Source organism: Micromys minutus, assembly GCF_963924665.1.
Source record: "Micromys minutus genome assembly, chromosome: 8".
In the NCBI taxonomy this organism is placed as follows: Eukaryota; Metazoa; Chordata; class Mammalia; order Rodentia; family Muridae; genus Micromys; species Micromys minutus.
Genome location: NC_137977.1, coordinates 51,194,337 through 51,209,165, shown reverse-complemented (window position 1 = coordinate 51,209,165; position 14,829 = coordinate 51,194,337). Strand labels below are relative to the sequence as shown.

Below are 14,829 nucleotides of genomic sequence, written 5' to 3'. Positions count from 1 at the left end.
GTGTGTGTGTGTGTGTGTGTGTGTGTGTGTGTGTGTGTGTGTTGCTCTCCATGAACTGAATGAAAGTCCCTATTTCTAAAAGCAAGAAGACAATAACTACATAGTTCATTGAACACAGAGAAGTTGAGCTGCCATCTACCTAAAACCTTCACTTTTCAGACTAGTGTTTAGGCTGTGGGAAGGTCCTCTTCATGCTACCACAGGGGAAAGGTAAACAAGTGCACACCCTGCGATCTACAGCAGTGGCCTGCCTGCATGATACACTAGTGCTCTAATTGTATAGTGACCAACCACTATCTGATTTGAGTTAAGACCCCCCCCACTCTATGACATGGGGCACATATCCAATGCTGCTTCTGTAGGCAATAATCTGGGGGTATATAGACCAGGGACCTAAGGGAAAACCAAATACTACTGTCCTGCTATCAGAACACAGCAATAGAATGTCTCCTAATGACATTTTGCTGTACTCATGTCTTGCTCAGCCATCATCAGAAACATGTCCTTCCATAGTAGATGAAGGCAAATGCAGAGACCTACAATTGAACAATGTCCAGAGAGTGAGGAAGGGGAACACTCAGTCTTAACTGGGACATATCCATCAAATCCCTCCCAGAGGCTTAGGAAATTCTGTGGAAGAGAAGGTAGAAAGATTGTAAGCACCAGTACAGATAAAAGTCACCAGGGAAATAAGGCCTTCCAGACACAACAGGACTGGTGCACATAAGAACTCACAGAGACTGGAGCATGCACAGGGCTTGCACACATCTAAGTCAGACAAGGTCCCAGCCCTGAGAAGGAAAGTAGACACAAGCCCCAGTCCCTAACTCAAAAGCTATCTCTGACCGATAACCACTTGCAAAGGCAAAGTTAGTTGTCTCTAGTGAACTCTCACTGGGTATACAAACCACATTTAAGGGCAGAGCCAATGCCCAGGAGTAAATACCCAACACAAAATGAACTCAGTGACATTTTTGAAGACTTTTTGTCCTTACAGATCTTTTGCTTACACACTATGGTTTCGGATTTTATTTTTATGGCTTTCCTATGTGTGTGAGAGTATGTTTCCTGGGCTTTTTTTCTGTTGACTCTTGATTTTTTTTTCTGCTTGTTTTTGCAGTATTCAGCTTTGTTTTTGTTTTTACTGTCTTTTTGTCACCATTAGCATTATCTTAGTTGCCCATTTGTGTTCTAGTGAGAGAGAGAGAAATAAAGGGTGTGCTTTTGGGTGGATGGGAAAGTGGAATGGACCCAAGAGGAGATGGGGAGGGAAAACCACAACTAGAATATCTTGTATGAAAGAAAATCTATTGCCAATAAAAAAGAGAAGGAAGAGGAGGAAGAGGTGGTGGTGGTGGTGGTGGTGGTGGTGGTGGTGGTGGTTAAAGAAAGATGAGTTTCAAGGTGAGAGCAACAGGGAGACATTGCTTTTGCTGCTTGTTGTTGAAATGGTAAAGCTGCAGCATGAACGGCCCGTGCTGGGCACATCCGTGATGTTGCCCATGATCTCTACAGTGGTCCCTTGAGGCCAATAACATGTATCCATGTTTGTTCAGTGGGAAGCTGAAGTCCAGCAAGTGTAGGAGGCAGACCTGAAGTCACAGCCTTAGCTCATTAAACAACAGAGCCAGAATGGTGAAGTCGAATTCTCCAGATCCCCAGCTTGTCCTGCATTAGTGGAGACTAAGACTAAGAGCTAAGATGCTAAGAACTGTCAAATGCTATCAAAAACACAGTCCCCCCATTAAACAGAAAAGCTGTGTGTCTGGAATGTGAGTGAGCAGTTATGTAAGAGAAACCCCAAGCAGATCTTGGAGAAATTACAGTAAGGGTGTAAATATTGGTCTCCTACCTTATTTGACCCTTGAAGGTCCTTTCTAGTCTTCTGTTTGTATAGATTTTTATAAAAGTTCTAGGCTAATATAATGACCAGAAATAGCCTGGTGAACTTATCTTCATCTTGTAATTTCATGTTTTCCTTCTAAAAGTGAGCATGCACACACACACACACACACACACACCTGACGGCAGGGCTATGTTTCTGGCTGTATAGTTTTTATTCACAATTTTATTCGTGTGCTAACTCCCATGGACACCCAGGGGAATCATCCTTAGGCCTTCTTGATTAGCAGATGTTGCTCTTGCTATGTAACAACAATCTAATCACCACTTCCCCTTGCCAAGAAATGAGGAAAGCATCCTCATTTGGAAGCCCAGCTATAACACATGATGTGGATTAAGAAGGGCTGCCTCTCCAGAGTCCCCGAGAGTAGTCTTCAACATAGTTTGTTTTTCTTAAAGATAAAAACTGCACAGCAGTGTTTGGAGTTCTAACAAGTGCCTGGCTTGCATGACAAGATTTCACTTGGGCTATCTTCAATTTTTACATATAAATTATGTTGTATGAAATCTTTGGCATGGTGTGATGTATGTAGCTGGTGTTTATTTTCCTATGCTTGAGAATCCTTCACTTATTTTTAAATGTCAATCTATGATCGGTGAGTATTTTAATATGCTATATAATCATGTGTCCCAATAAATTCTGGGGAAAGTAGGAAGGTGGTGACACATCTGAGTACCTCTTCACTGGCACCAAGAGCTGGGCTCAATGATGCAATGAATAAAAACCCAAAGTGCACATTAGTTGTTAGTTAAGCTGGTATTTAAGTGGTATGCACCCAGCTAGAAACTCAGAACTTCTCTCGAGTCTTCTGAAACATACCAAATCACTTTGGCTGTCATTTCATCTTGTAAAAAGTCATCCAAGGAAAAGCTATGCACTTCCGGTGTACATCCCTTCCTCCAGCACTGCAGGGCAGAGATGTAAAGATGTCTGGAGATTGTTGGCCAGCCTGTCTGACCCAGGCTGTGAGCTCCAAGTTCAGTAAGACCCTATCTACTATAAAGTACATTTTATTTAAATATCATGGAGAGCAACAAGGAAGACACATGCATGTGTATACACACACACATGGCATACAAAACTACACCCATCCCCCAAATTTCCCTTAATAGAAATGATGGAACCAGGAAAAAACTGCACAGTCTGAAACCTTTCAAATGATCAAACTGGAGACAGTACCCAAGAGTAATGTCTTGAATGAAGAGAGAGTGAGGGTGATAACGTGTATTATGAGATCTGTCATGTGTCTTCGGGTGCATTAGGAGCGGTACCTAAGATGTAACACTTACACAGAAGTAGGAAAAAACTCATACTTGGATGATGTTAGATTTAAGTATCAAAAACATATGTTTTTCCACCCAACTTTTCTCGTGGATCACAGAGTGATCCAGAACTCTGCTTTTCCTCTTAGGGCATTCTAAAGAACAGCTACAAGTATCTCAGCAGGTCATAACTGTAAAGTTGTGATGAATTGTGCTATAAAGACGGTGTTCCTCTTGGCTGCAGGTGGCTTAGACTGTTTTCTAAACTGTGGAAAAATTGGCTGGGTTTCGGTTCCATAGAAATATCAAGGTTGGACTCTCTGGTCATCACCTAATGCTAATGTGTTCCACATGGGCTTCCCTTGGAGTGAGAAATTTTAGTTGGAGATGTTGGAAAATGATGCCTAATTGTGTCATCCATACTGATACTGTAAACTGTCACTGGAACACTTCTAGATCAGTGACCATTGGCTGTTTATATACAGCCCCACTTCCCTTAATGAAAGACAAGCAATGTATACCCCTCTCATATAACCTCTACTACAGCATGGCAAGGGTTACCACTTGAGTCAGTGGTCTTCAAGCACTTCTGAGTCAATGGTCTTCTACTGCTTGAACCTTGGGGTACTCTGTTAACATTAATGGAACTGCTTAGACTGGGGAGAGGGTCTATTTATTAGTATCATATTAGGGTTGGTGTTCAACCCTTCTCAAGGTCCCATCCACAAAACAAGGAGCATAGTCACATGACCTCACCATGGAAAAAAGAACTGCCTACTCCTAGTGCCAAGCTCTCTCTGCCTGGATCTGGCAAGAGGTGCCACATACAATGCTACTCAACGGGAGAAGATACTGATTCCCTTAGTGAGTAGATGGTTTCCTTCTATAAAAAGATGCTGAAGAAGGGGTCAAGTTCATAAGTCTGTTTCAAGAAAACCTGACACCATTTTTCGTGTGTGTGTGTGTGTGTGTGTGTGTGTGTGTGTGTGTGTGTGTGTGTTGCCTGCATCCTTCGATGTGCACCATGTACATGCTTGGTGCCTTTGGAGGCCAGAAAAGGGCATTGGATCCCCTGAAACTGGAGAGAGAGCTGGTTTTGAGTTGCTATGTGGATGTGGGAATCAAACCCAGGTCCTCTGGAAGAGGGGCTTGTATCCTCTAGCCCAGCATTTGTTTTCACAAGGACAGTTTGCCTGTGTGCTTCTGAAGTGAGGTTGCCCCCAGAGCTGGCTTCCCTAGGAGAGATGTTACAGGAGATAAAATGAGGCACCGCACCCAACCCAACTTCAGAGTCTCTTACAAATATGATTTTCTGTGACTTTTAATAAGTTTTACAAAGATTTACAGAATAGGCACCTTGTAACATTCTTATATTTTTAGAAGAGATTAATAAAGTATCTCCTCCAAACAGTAAATCACTTGGCAGACAAGTCATGTGAGTTGAATTGGCCAATATTATAGACTGTAAAAAAAAAAGTCTTTATTTTTCTTCTATAGAAAATAAATTTTTTTCGAACAAAATATTCTGGTTATGATTTCCTCTCTTCCCACTCCTTCCATCCAGATCTATGCCCTTCTGTCTCTCCTTAGAGAACATGCAAGCATCTAAAATAATCATAATAAATTAAAATATGATAAATCAAAAACAAATCAGAATAAGACAAAACAACTACACACACAAAAAAAAAAGAACCAAAGAAAAAGCACAAGAAATACATGTAGATGTAAAGACACACAGGTTTGCCACTAAAGAGTCCCACAAAAAACCCGAACCGGAAGCTATAATATACATGCAAATGAGCTGTAAGGTTAAAAAATATCCCTGACCGCTGAGGTGGGAGAGGGTGGGTGGGAGTTGAAGCATCTTCATGGAAGCAAGGGTAGGCAAAGGGGGGATTGGAGGGGAACAAAGGGGATAACATTTGAAATATAAATATAGAGATTATCTGATAAAAATAATAATAAAATAAATCTCCGACAACATAATAAGGCAAAGAACCTCTGTGGAGTTTGTTTTCTGTCAGCCATCGACTGCTGAGCATGGAGTCTACCCTTAAGAGTCTGTTTCCCCAGAGAAAACTAATGTTTCATTTGCAAGTCCCTACAAATCGGACATAGCTTTATGAGTTTGGGGCGTGGTCATGTGTCTAGTCCTCTTCAGCTCTCGAGCCCCATGCGGCTCAGACCCAGGGAGGCCCTGTGCGCCCTGCCATGGTCTCTGTGAGTTCTTATGTGCACACAGCCCTGCTGGGTCTAGAAAGCCTTGACTCGTTGGTGTCCCCTATTCCCTCTGGCTCTTACACTCTTCCCATGTCCCCTTTCCCGGGGTTCCTTGAACCCTGAGGGGAAGGATTTGATTGGAGACACCCCATTTAGAATTGAATGTTTCAAAGACTCTCCTTCTCTAGATATTATGATTTTCTAATTGTAGGTTCTGTATCTGTTTTCATCTGCTTCCGGAAGAGGCTTCTCTGAGAAAGCTGAGCAAAATCACAGATCTAGGAGTGTAGCAGAATGTTGCTAGGAGTCATTTATTGCTTCATTTAGCAGAGCAGTAGTGCTTGGTTTTCCCCATATGTTCCTGGCCTGTGTAGTTTCAGGTTCTTGGCCACACAAGTCACAATAAATATCTATGCCATCTCATGGAGTGGGCCTAAAATCAAAACACAAGATTTTTGACATTATTTTTTAGCAACATTTATTGTTGGCAGGTCACTGGCGTAGAGCAATGGTTTTGTAGCTGTGTTAATGGTAACCTTTCTCCTCTGGTGGCATGCAGAGAACCTTTTGGCACCATGAACATTTGTCAGTGGAGGCAGTTCTCAGAAGGCACCAGTACTTGTCTGTGTTGAATGAGTTGTGTAGGCGTTACCTTCGGTAACAGGGTCTTGCTGTCAGTTTGTGGAGAGTAACCAATAGCCTGGCTTGTTCACGGGTTCCCACGGGACTTCTTTAACCAAGAGCTTCATTTGGTGAGGAGAGATGTCCAGTTGGGGACCAGTCTCTCCCAATCTTTGGGGATTATATTCAAATGAAAAATAGGTCAGTGAGCTACTCAAAAAATTCCGAGCCCACCAGGACATGTGCCATTGGCCCCATTTAAACAGCTTTCAAGGGAAAGAATCAGTGTTGAAGGGCAGGAGGCTTCTCCCACTGCTGATAACATTTGTGGGTTTTTGTGTTTTTTTTTCTATCTCCAATCTATCTTTGGTATCTCAAAGCTGTATCACCAAGGCAGTGACATAAACTGACCATTGAGTATTTTTACTACAGTTTTATTTTAATATTTAGAGAAGTTTTATAGTTTTATAATTTCAATTTTATAGTAGTAGTAAATAACATTACTACTATTTTTAGAGAGGGGAAAGGGGGCACATAACATATCACACATGTAGAGGTCAAAAGCCAATGTCCAGGAGCCAGCTCTCTCCTTCTACAGTGGGATTCAGGAATTGAACTCAGATCATCAGGCTTGTGTGCCAAATACTGTAACCCACTGAGCCATCTGGCTAGCCTTAGAATTTACAATCATTGTAGTTTCTGTTTCTTTGCTAAAATTTGTTTAATTAATTACAAGTATATTTTCCTTTATGCCTTTGAACCGTAAAGAAGAAACTACTTTGAAGTCTGACTGTTCTGACATCTGGGAGTTGAGTCTCTGATGGTCTCTTTGGGGGAGGGGAGGTCACATTTGTACAAGCATCTGTTAGTAGCTTTGTGTCTTGTACTCATTTAGAATGTACATGCTTTCCTTGAGCAGACAGCTTACTAGATTAGATGTGAAGTAGAAAAGTGGTCATGGTAGGTGGTAGTTCAGGATTCATCTAATCTTGTCTGTGGTCCTTCCTTTATACACTAAAACTGTATTGTCCTCCAGAGGCAATTAATCTACTTTGTAGGACCCAGAGGGTTTTATATATTATGTGGTAGGTCTTGGTATTTGGAAGATATGGCCATCTGATTTTAATAATTTTCTTTTTAACCTCAGATTATATTAAAAATACTCCACCTCTATCTTTTTTGAATACATTATTTTATACAATATCGCTAACTATAAATAACTTTATTTACAATCTAACGTCAGGTCTAAGATGCTTTTTTTGTTTGTCTCTTAGGAAAAAATGCTGCAAGGGATATAAATTTGTTCTTGGACAGTGTATTCCAGAAGGTATGTAATTTAATATATGATTTCATCTCCCCTTTTTTTGGTTTTTTTTTTGTTTTGTTTGTTTTTATCTTCCCTTTTTATAACTAATTACTGAAGCCCACAAAGTTTGTGTCCATATGGGATGTGTTAGCTATATGTATATTATGTGCACCTAGTTATGGATGCTATCATAATTCTCCTCTATGGTTATTAGATTCTTTGTGATGTGTTCTGTGTAAGTCACTGGCATGCTTAGATTTTGTATCCATGCTTCACAAGCTGTAAACTCGTCTCTGGCATTACATGTCTAGTTGTAATATGCTCCTCTTCCTGAACGCTCTACCCGCTCTCATGCATGAAACTTCAACCCCTTTGGATGATTTCTGATAATGCCAACCAAATACACAGCTCAGCCTTAAAGTTAGAAAGGTTGAAGGCACGGAGTGATCCTCTGTCCACATGCATCAGAGTAAAGGGACAGCAGGTGAATCACATTGAACACCATGAGCAGGTTTTAATTACATTTTTGTGTGCTACGGAATAGAGCTCAGGCAAATTACTTTCTAAGTCTTGCATTTACAGTCAGGTTTTGCTATCAAGTCATACAAGCATTTGAGAATTTTGCCTGCCATATTTAAAAGACTTAAACTAGGGGCTGATTATTATAAAGTACTTGATGATTGGTGGGTACTGATGCTATTATTACAAATGTCAGTAAGTATCACAAAGACATTACTGTGGAGACATTCACGGCAGATCCAACACAGAGCATCAGTGGACAGAGGCAAGCTCAGGATAGCGAGACTTGAGCCAGGGTATCAATCAAACATAGCTTCCCAGGGCGTAGGTAGGACAGGAGTACTGCAAAATATTCCAGAAAAGATATTGACATGAAAGACTGTTTGAAGAGCTGGGGGTTCATGTTCTTGTGCTGGGGTGGGGACAGGGAATAGGGTAATATAAAATAGCTTCTTCACTGTCTCCCTAGAAGCTGTGTCTCTTTTAGAGCAGTGGTTCTCAACCTTCCTAATGCTGCCACCCTTTAATACAGTTCCTCAAGTTGTAGTGACCCTCCCCCAACCATAAAATTGTTTTCATTAGCCACTTCATAACTGCAATTCTGCTACTGTTATGAACTACAATGTAAATGTCTGATAAGAGTTGTTCAACCCCCAGAAGGGTTGTGACCCACGGGTTGAGACCCACTGCTCTAGGAGCCTGGAAACCCAGAAAAGCTAATTCTGTTGTGTTATCTCATTGAGCAAAATGTCTCCAGCATCTTGAATTAATTGACTCTGTCTACTTCTGCCTTTTACAGAAGGATGGAAGAATTTGCTAAACCATAGACATACCCAGGCAGAAGCTGTTAGGGGTTAGATCCACACGTGACTTCTCATGTCTTAGGTCTCTCTGAGCGGAGAAGCCCTGTCCCAATTGATTCTGTGGGTAAAAGCCAGGTGGGAGGGAAAGCCACGTAAGTCAGAAGAGTCCCATCAGACCTCAGCTCTTCTCGGTCACCAGCTGTGTCATTTAAGTTGCAGCTTGGCAAATAGCAAAGGAAATTAGGTTTAGGCCTGTCAAGCTAAGATCGTAAATAAAGATTATGTTCGACCTAATTAAAAACATATGGATACTGTTATTTGGCATTTCTTTAAATGGTAGGCACTGAAGTTTCAAATGCCTTGGCTAAAATCTAGCCTCCCCCACCTTAAAGACAACAGCACCTATGATTGGGAACAACAAGAACAGCAAGCAGATTGCCAGGGAAAGTAGGTCTGACCCTGTTGTAACTCCCTGTTCTATTGCTTTCCATCAGAATAGCATTTAACCTTTATTGATTTCAATGTACAGGAATAAAGTGGTGATTCTTTGTTTTCTTTCCTGATGATGTCATCTGTAAAGAGGTTCTTATCACTCAAGAATAAAAAGAAAGAACCAAGGCTGATGGCACAGCCTGTTGTCCCCACACTAGGGTGACAACAGCAGGAAGATCAAGAGGTTACAGGTCAGGGGCTGGAGGGGTGGGTCAGCCATTAAAATGTGTGGACGGCTTTTTCAGGGGACTGGAATTTTTTTGCAAACAACCACATCAGACAGCTCATAACCACCAGTCACTCCAGCTGCAGGGGATCTAATGTCCCTTTTTGGCCCTGGTGGGCACCTGAATTCCTATGCACATTCCCCATACAGACACATATACAGCTACACAAATGAAATTGAATCTCCTATTTTAAAAAGTTCCAGGCAAACCTGGGCTATAGACTGGGTTCCAAGACCACCAAGACAACAAAGAGAGAACACGACCCAAAAATGGGAGGAGAACTGATAAGGAATGCAAAGTACACAGACAGGACTTCAGATTAGACACAGAGCTAATCAGTGGTATGTGTGTACAGACACACACAGACGGGGGGGGGGGGGGAGACAGACAGACAGACAGACCAACAGACAGACAGACAAAGAAATCGATTGTAATTAAGTAAGACTGACTCATGAGCATGTGGAGGTGTCTAAATGTCAAGTGAGTCACCTGGTTTACGTTATAGTTCAAACCCAAAACCAAATTATTAGCAGCATCCCTCTTCAATAAGATTGCCCTGCCTTCCAACCACTGAGCAAGGCTGACCTTCACCATGGAGTATAATCTGATTTATTCAAAGCTGACTAAGTTTATATGTTAAACCTCATCCTAAAAATACACAGAAATTGAGCTGGACATGGAGGTCATGGGCAGAAGGGTTGCCTCAAGGCACCTGGGCTTCAGAGTGAATTCCTAAGCTACAGTGTAAGACCCTATCTCAAAAGCAAAACAGTCCACACAGAAACATCCTGGAATAAATATTTGGCTGGGTATTTGGATATCTGATTTTCAAGTAACAAGGCCATGACACCTAACACAATGATACCGTGCAAAAACAGCCTAAACATGTCCCTGAGGAGGCTACAAAGCGATGCTAAAATTTCTCCTTGCTATTCTAGAATATAAACAATGTGGTGTCAAAATGAGTAGCACTTAAATGTGATGATGTGAAGTTAATCCATCTTATGAGCCACAATATGGAAGGGAATGAAGATAGAAGCACACAGATATTTAAGGATATTCGTGAGAGAAGAAATGAATAGCCAGGGAAACCGTAAACCTCAGTTTCATTATTAGCCACATAGTCATACTTCCCTCACCTTTCATTCATTCCTATTACTTTTAGCCTAATTAATGCCTCACCTCCCCAATCACAGTTCTTATTACATGGACAAGGTGCTCCCAATCCTCATTCCTAAAGATTCTAAAATATCAGTCCTACCTGAATCAACATAGTTTTCTGTTGGCTTTAGACTCTGGTCATAGTATTGACAACACTAGGAGATAACCAAGGGCCCTTATGGTCCACACCCATTTACTTAGCTTATGCAGAACTGCAGAGCAATTTCCACTCCGTGTTTGGAATCTGTTGTCTGTGGATACACTGACTTCTTTCCTTGACTGGGACACAGGCATGAGGAAGCCAGTGCCCCAGCAGGAAATTGGTGGAATCTCTCTTCTTTTTCCTAGATGGAGCATGCTCCATTTGGAGCTGAGATAGCTAAGCTGACAGAGCATAAAGCCACAGAAACACCAGCACTTTCACAGAGAGAACGCTCGAGTTGGGTAGACGGGCAGACTGTGTTAGTGTGACTGTTCTCTTTCTGTGTATTCCTAGGATGAGATCAACCTTTAAGTCAGTCAAATTTGAATAAAGTAGATTATATTCTTGGTGCAGGCCAGCTTCATACACTTTAGGAAGGCTTCCTCTCCTGTAATGAAGGGTGAACACTACCAGCTCACTGGGAACTGCATACTGGCCCCTGACTTACAATACATACTCCCTCTTGAAGGACTTTCACCAAAGCCAATATTTGGGTACTCTGGCCGCGCCCGACTGACTTCCAAATTAACCACCCCACAGATAGCAAAAAGAGATTAGAATTTCTAAGCAAACCTGCTGCTGATGGAAATAAAGATGTTTCCCATCTAATACTTTAAGTCCAGGAGAGTGAGCTATAGCACACCTGCAGTGGGTTATTCTGGCCACCTTACTCTGGAAATGGAGTTCTGTTGAAGCCCAGATCTAGCCATTCTCGTAAGCACTGCCTGTGGCCTCTTTACATGTCAACCATAAGGCTAGGTGGCTGAATGTAAGGCTGTAAACCCAAAGTCTACCCCTTCCCCCCAAAAAATGCTTGCTGACACATTATCTAAGAGGAATAGCAGAATGGTTGGGCAGATTCATTCCAGCTAAGCAGTTATGAACTGAGCGTCAGCTGGAAAGGGAATCACACTGTTTATTCCAGGGGACATCATCTCTGACAGGTAGCTAAGCAGTAGTAAGAACTGAAAGCAAGAAACCAGAAAAGTAGGGATAATTTTCCCCAGTCAGACACTGTCCCTCGAATAGCATTTAGTGTCACTGTGAGATCGCTGTGATGTGAGGATGTATAGTTTTGTTATCAGTATTTTAAAAGAGAAGAAATGGAAACTACAAAGCCTCAGGATCAAGCTGGGGAAAGTGACTTTATGCTTATAATCCCAGCACTGGAGAAGCTGGGATGGAAAAGAATGACCCCAAGCTAAGGCTAGCCTGGGCTACATAACAAGACCCTATCTTAAAACAACAAAGGCCATCAGAACACTCTTCGGGTGTTTAAATTAGGCATGTGAGGGAAGGTGACAGAATGTCTGACTGTCAGAGAAGAGCATTATGGGTATTGGTGAGACAGACTAGGCTATGATGAGGGCCAAGAAAGATGTGGCATTAGCAATGTCACTAGAAAGCCGTTTAGTATATCAGCTGTGTGGCACTGAGGTAATTTTGAAGACCTGGCTGGATTTAATTGGAGGTGAAAACTTGTGTAACGGTAAGAGTTATGAACACAGGACGAAGAAATGGAAGTAATCGTGTCTAAGCAATGGTTTCACACACCTTTAATCCCAGTACTCAGGAGGCAGAAGCAGGCAGATCTCCATGGATTCAAGGCCATCCTGATCTACAAATGAGTTCCAGGACATCCAGGGCTACACAGAGTAACCCCCATCTTGAAAAGAAACAAAACCAGCCAAACAAAAACTCACAAATGATGCTGGCGTTTGCAAGTCTCAAGGGCTCTAATGCCAGACCCCAAATGCAAGACTGTACAATGGCTTAGTCCTGATTAGTGTAGGCTGAGAATCCCTCATCTGAAATGCTCAGGACCAGACATACTTCTTACGTCAGAGTTTTGGGACTGGGGAGTATTTGCCCAGACCTTGCTTTTTGAGCATCCCTAATCTGAAAAATCTGAAAGGCTCCAAAATCCAAAAACATGCCACTCAGAATCAAGTTTTCAAATTAGGAATCCCTTACCTACATAAAAAGGCTAGATTAGTTGATCAGGAATGAACTGCACAGAGCTCTCAGCCTTTATGAGGATGGCCTGGCAGTGTTATGTACAGTAAGTAGATTTAAAGGTAAAGACTCTTGGTTAATATGCTGTTTACAGCAAAGACTCTGGGTCTGAATTAGAACAAGCTGAGACGATAGAAAGTAGATAAAATGGAAAGATAGGAACTGTGTGGCTGAAAGTGGGTGAAAATGGTGTGGAAAACAAAGGAGTGCTCCCCTCAGAAACCTACAAAGTGGAAAAGGCATAAATCCACAAGATTAAAAGGAACGGAAGAGCAGATATATCAGCAACAGAATGTTGGAAGCTAGAGAACAGACTTGGGGGTGGGAAAACTTAGCAAGATGGGGAGAATGAAGACTTAACCAGCACCAGGAAAAGCTAAGGACAACTGGCTTCATACCAAACAAGACAGTCAAGATCACTACAGAAGCCAGAACAAGCAAGTAAGCAGTACTCACGGCCACTGCATCATCAGCTCTGTCTCCTAGTCCCTTCCCTGCTTGAGTTCCTACCCTGACTTCTCTCAATGATGGACAGTGACATGAAACTATAAGACAAAATAAACCTTTTTCTAATCCCCCCCAAAGTAGCCAAAGTAGAAGGGGCTTTGGGGTCACTCCATTGATAAAGTACTTAGGGTACAAGCATTGAGAAGCTGTGTTCAGATCCCCAGTGCTCACATCAAAATGCCAGGTGATACTGTCTGAATTTTCATGGATAACTCCAGAATTTTCAAGGGCAGAGGTAAGTGGAATCCCAGGACTCACTAGCCAGCAAGTCTCCCAGATGTCGGGCGCCTCCAATTTCAGTGAGAGACCCTCTTTCAACAAGCGAGGGAGAACATTCCCAAGAAAGATACCCAACATTGACCGTTGACCTCCACAGACATGTACATACAAACACAGAAACAGAAAGAAATGAATTAGCTAAAAGTTAAAGAGGTTGCCCTCCAAGATCTTGTTCTGTGTCAGACAGAACACTGACCTCACATGAGTAGGCAGAGGGACCCCGAGATAGTTCTGAGAAGGTGAAGCACAGGCTTCAAAAACACAGTCTAGTGACAGCAAGAATTCAATACCTAGAACAGGGGCATTCGAGTCATGCTCAAGCACTGCCAATTCAAACACCAAACCTGGATCTCTGTTTATTTGAGATCTGGTGACTTATTCTCAGGCAAACATTTGGAAGTATTACGTGGTGTTACACGACATCAGTTGTAGTCATGACTAAGACAATATTGCTGGATGGATCCCAGACCTCTGGGGCAACAGACAGTCAGGATTGTTGTTCTGAACTCAGAGAACATGACCCATGGGTCTTGAAATAAAAATGTCCATTGACCCAAAATAAAACATAGCCCACGGAAAAGAAGGTGAGGCAGGTTCGAAACCAATAGCAACCCCAAAACATAAGATTGTCTTAATTTTGGAAAACCTCCAAACAGGGTTATCTGGAGCTATCTTAATTCTGGAAAAGTAAAACAGGGTCCCCAAAAGATAAACAGTCAGAATTTATAGCTAAGCTCAGCAGAGAACAGCTTTCAGATACTCGGTGTTTTACAAACACTAACATATCATTCACCTAAAACTCCAAAGAAATTGCTGACAGTATGGAGAGACTGGGAAGTGTGTTGTTTGAGGAGTTCAAGGAGATGATCAACATGCTAAACACACCTCCTGCATGACTGGAACTCAACAGGGAGTACTTACGGGAAAGAGTTGATATAAACCGTCCACTGCAGATGCAGGGGTGAATGTGAGAAGGAGGTAGAAGGAACACCCCTGGAAGCAGGAATAGAAGCGGACACTGGCACAGTTGCTTCTCACAGCAAGCCTTGCTGGGTACCACGGCTGGCACAGGTTCTTTAGGCAGGCACTCTTGTCTTTCCTCCTCTCTGGGGTTTCTGCCCAGTGACGGGAACCACTGGTTGGAAAGGGTTGCTCACCAGCCATCCTGAGACCTTGCTCTCAAGCCAAAGGAACCTAGAATTTCATTGAGAAGATTCTACAGAACCAAACAGTTTGCAAGCTGGTCATCATCTATGCAGGCAGAACAGACCTAGACCTGTGGGAAGGAATACTTAGAAAGGGCAACTTCAG

The 14,829-nt window shown here is 42.3% G+C and overlaps 1 protein-coding gene across 1 annotated transcript in view; it reads left to right on the top strand.

Annotated features, from left to right (window-relative positions):
- The window catches only part of CCBE1 (collagen and calcium binding EGF domains 1), a gene marked incomplete at both ends in the record, with an annotated part of 217,230 nt that overhangs the window by 177,635 nt on the left and 24,766 nt on the right, over window positions 1-14,829 (top strand). Inside the window, one exon of the mRNA XM_080919735.1 lies at window positions 7,281-7,333. Coding sequence (XP_080775861.1) covers window positions 7,281-7,333 — 53 coding nt within the window. The remainder of the gene's footprint in view (window positions 1-7,280; window positions 7,334-14,829) is intronic.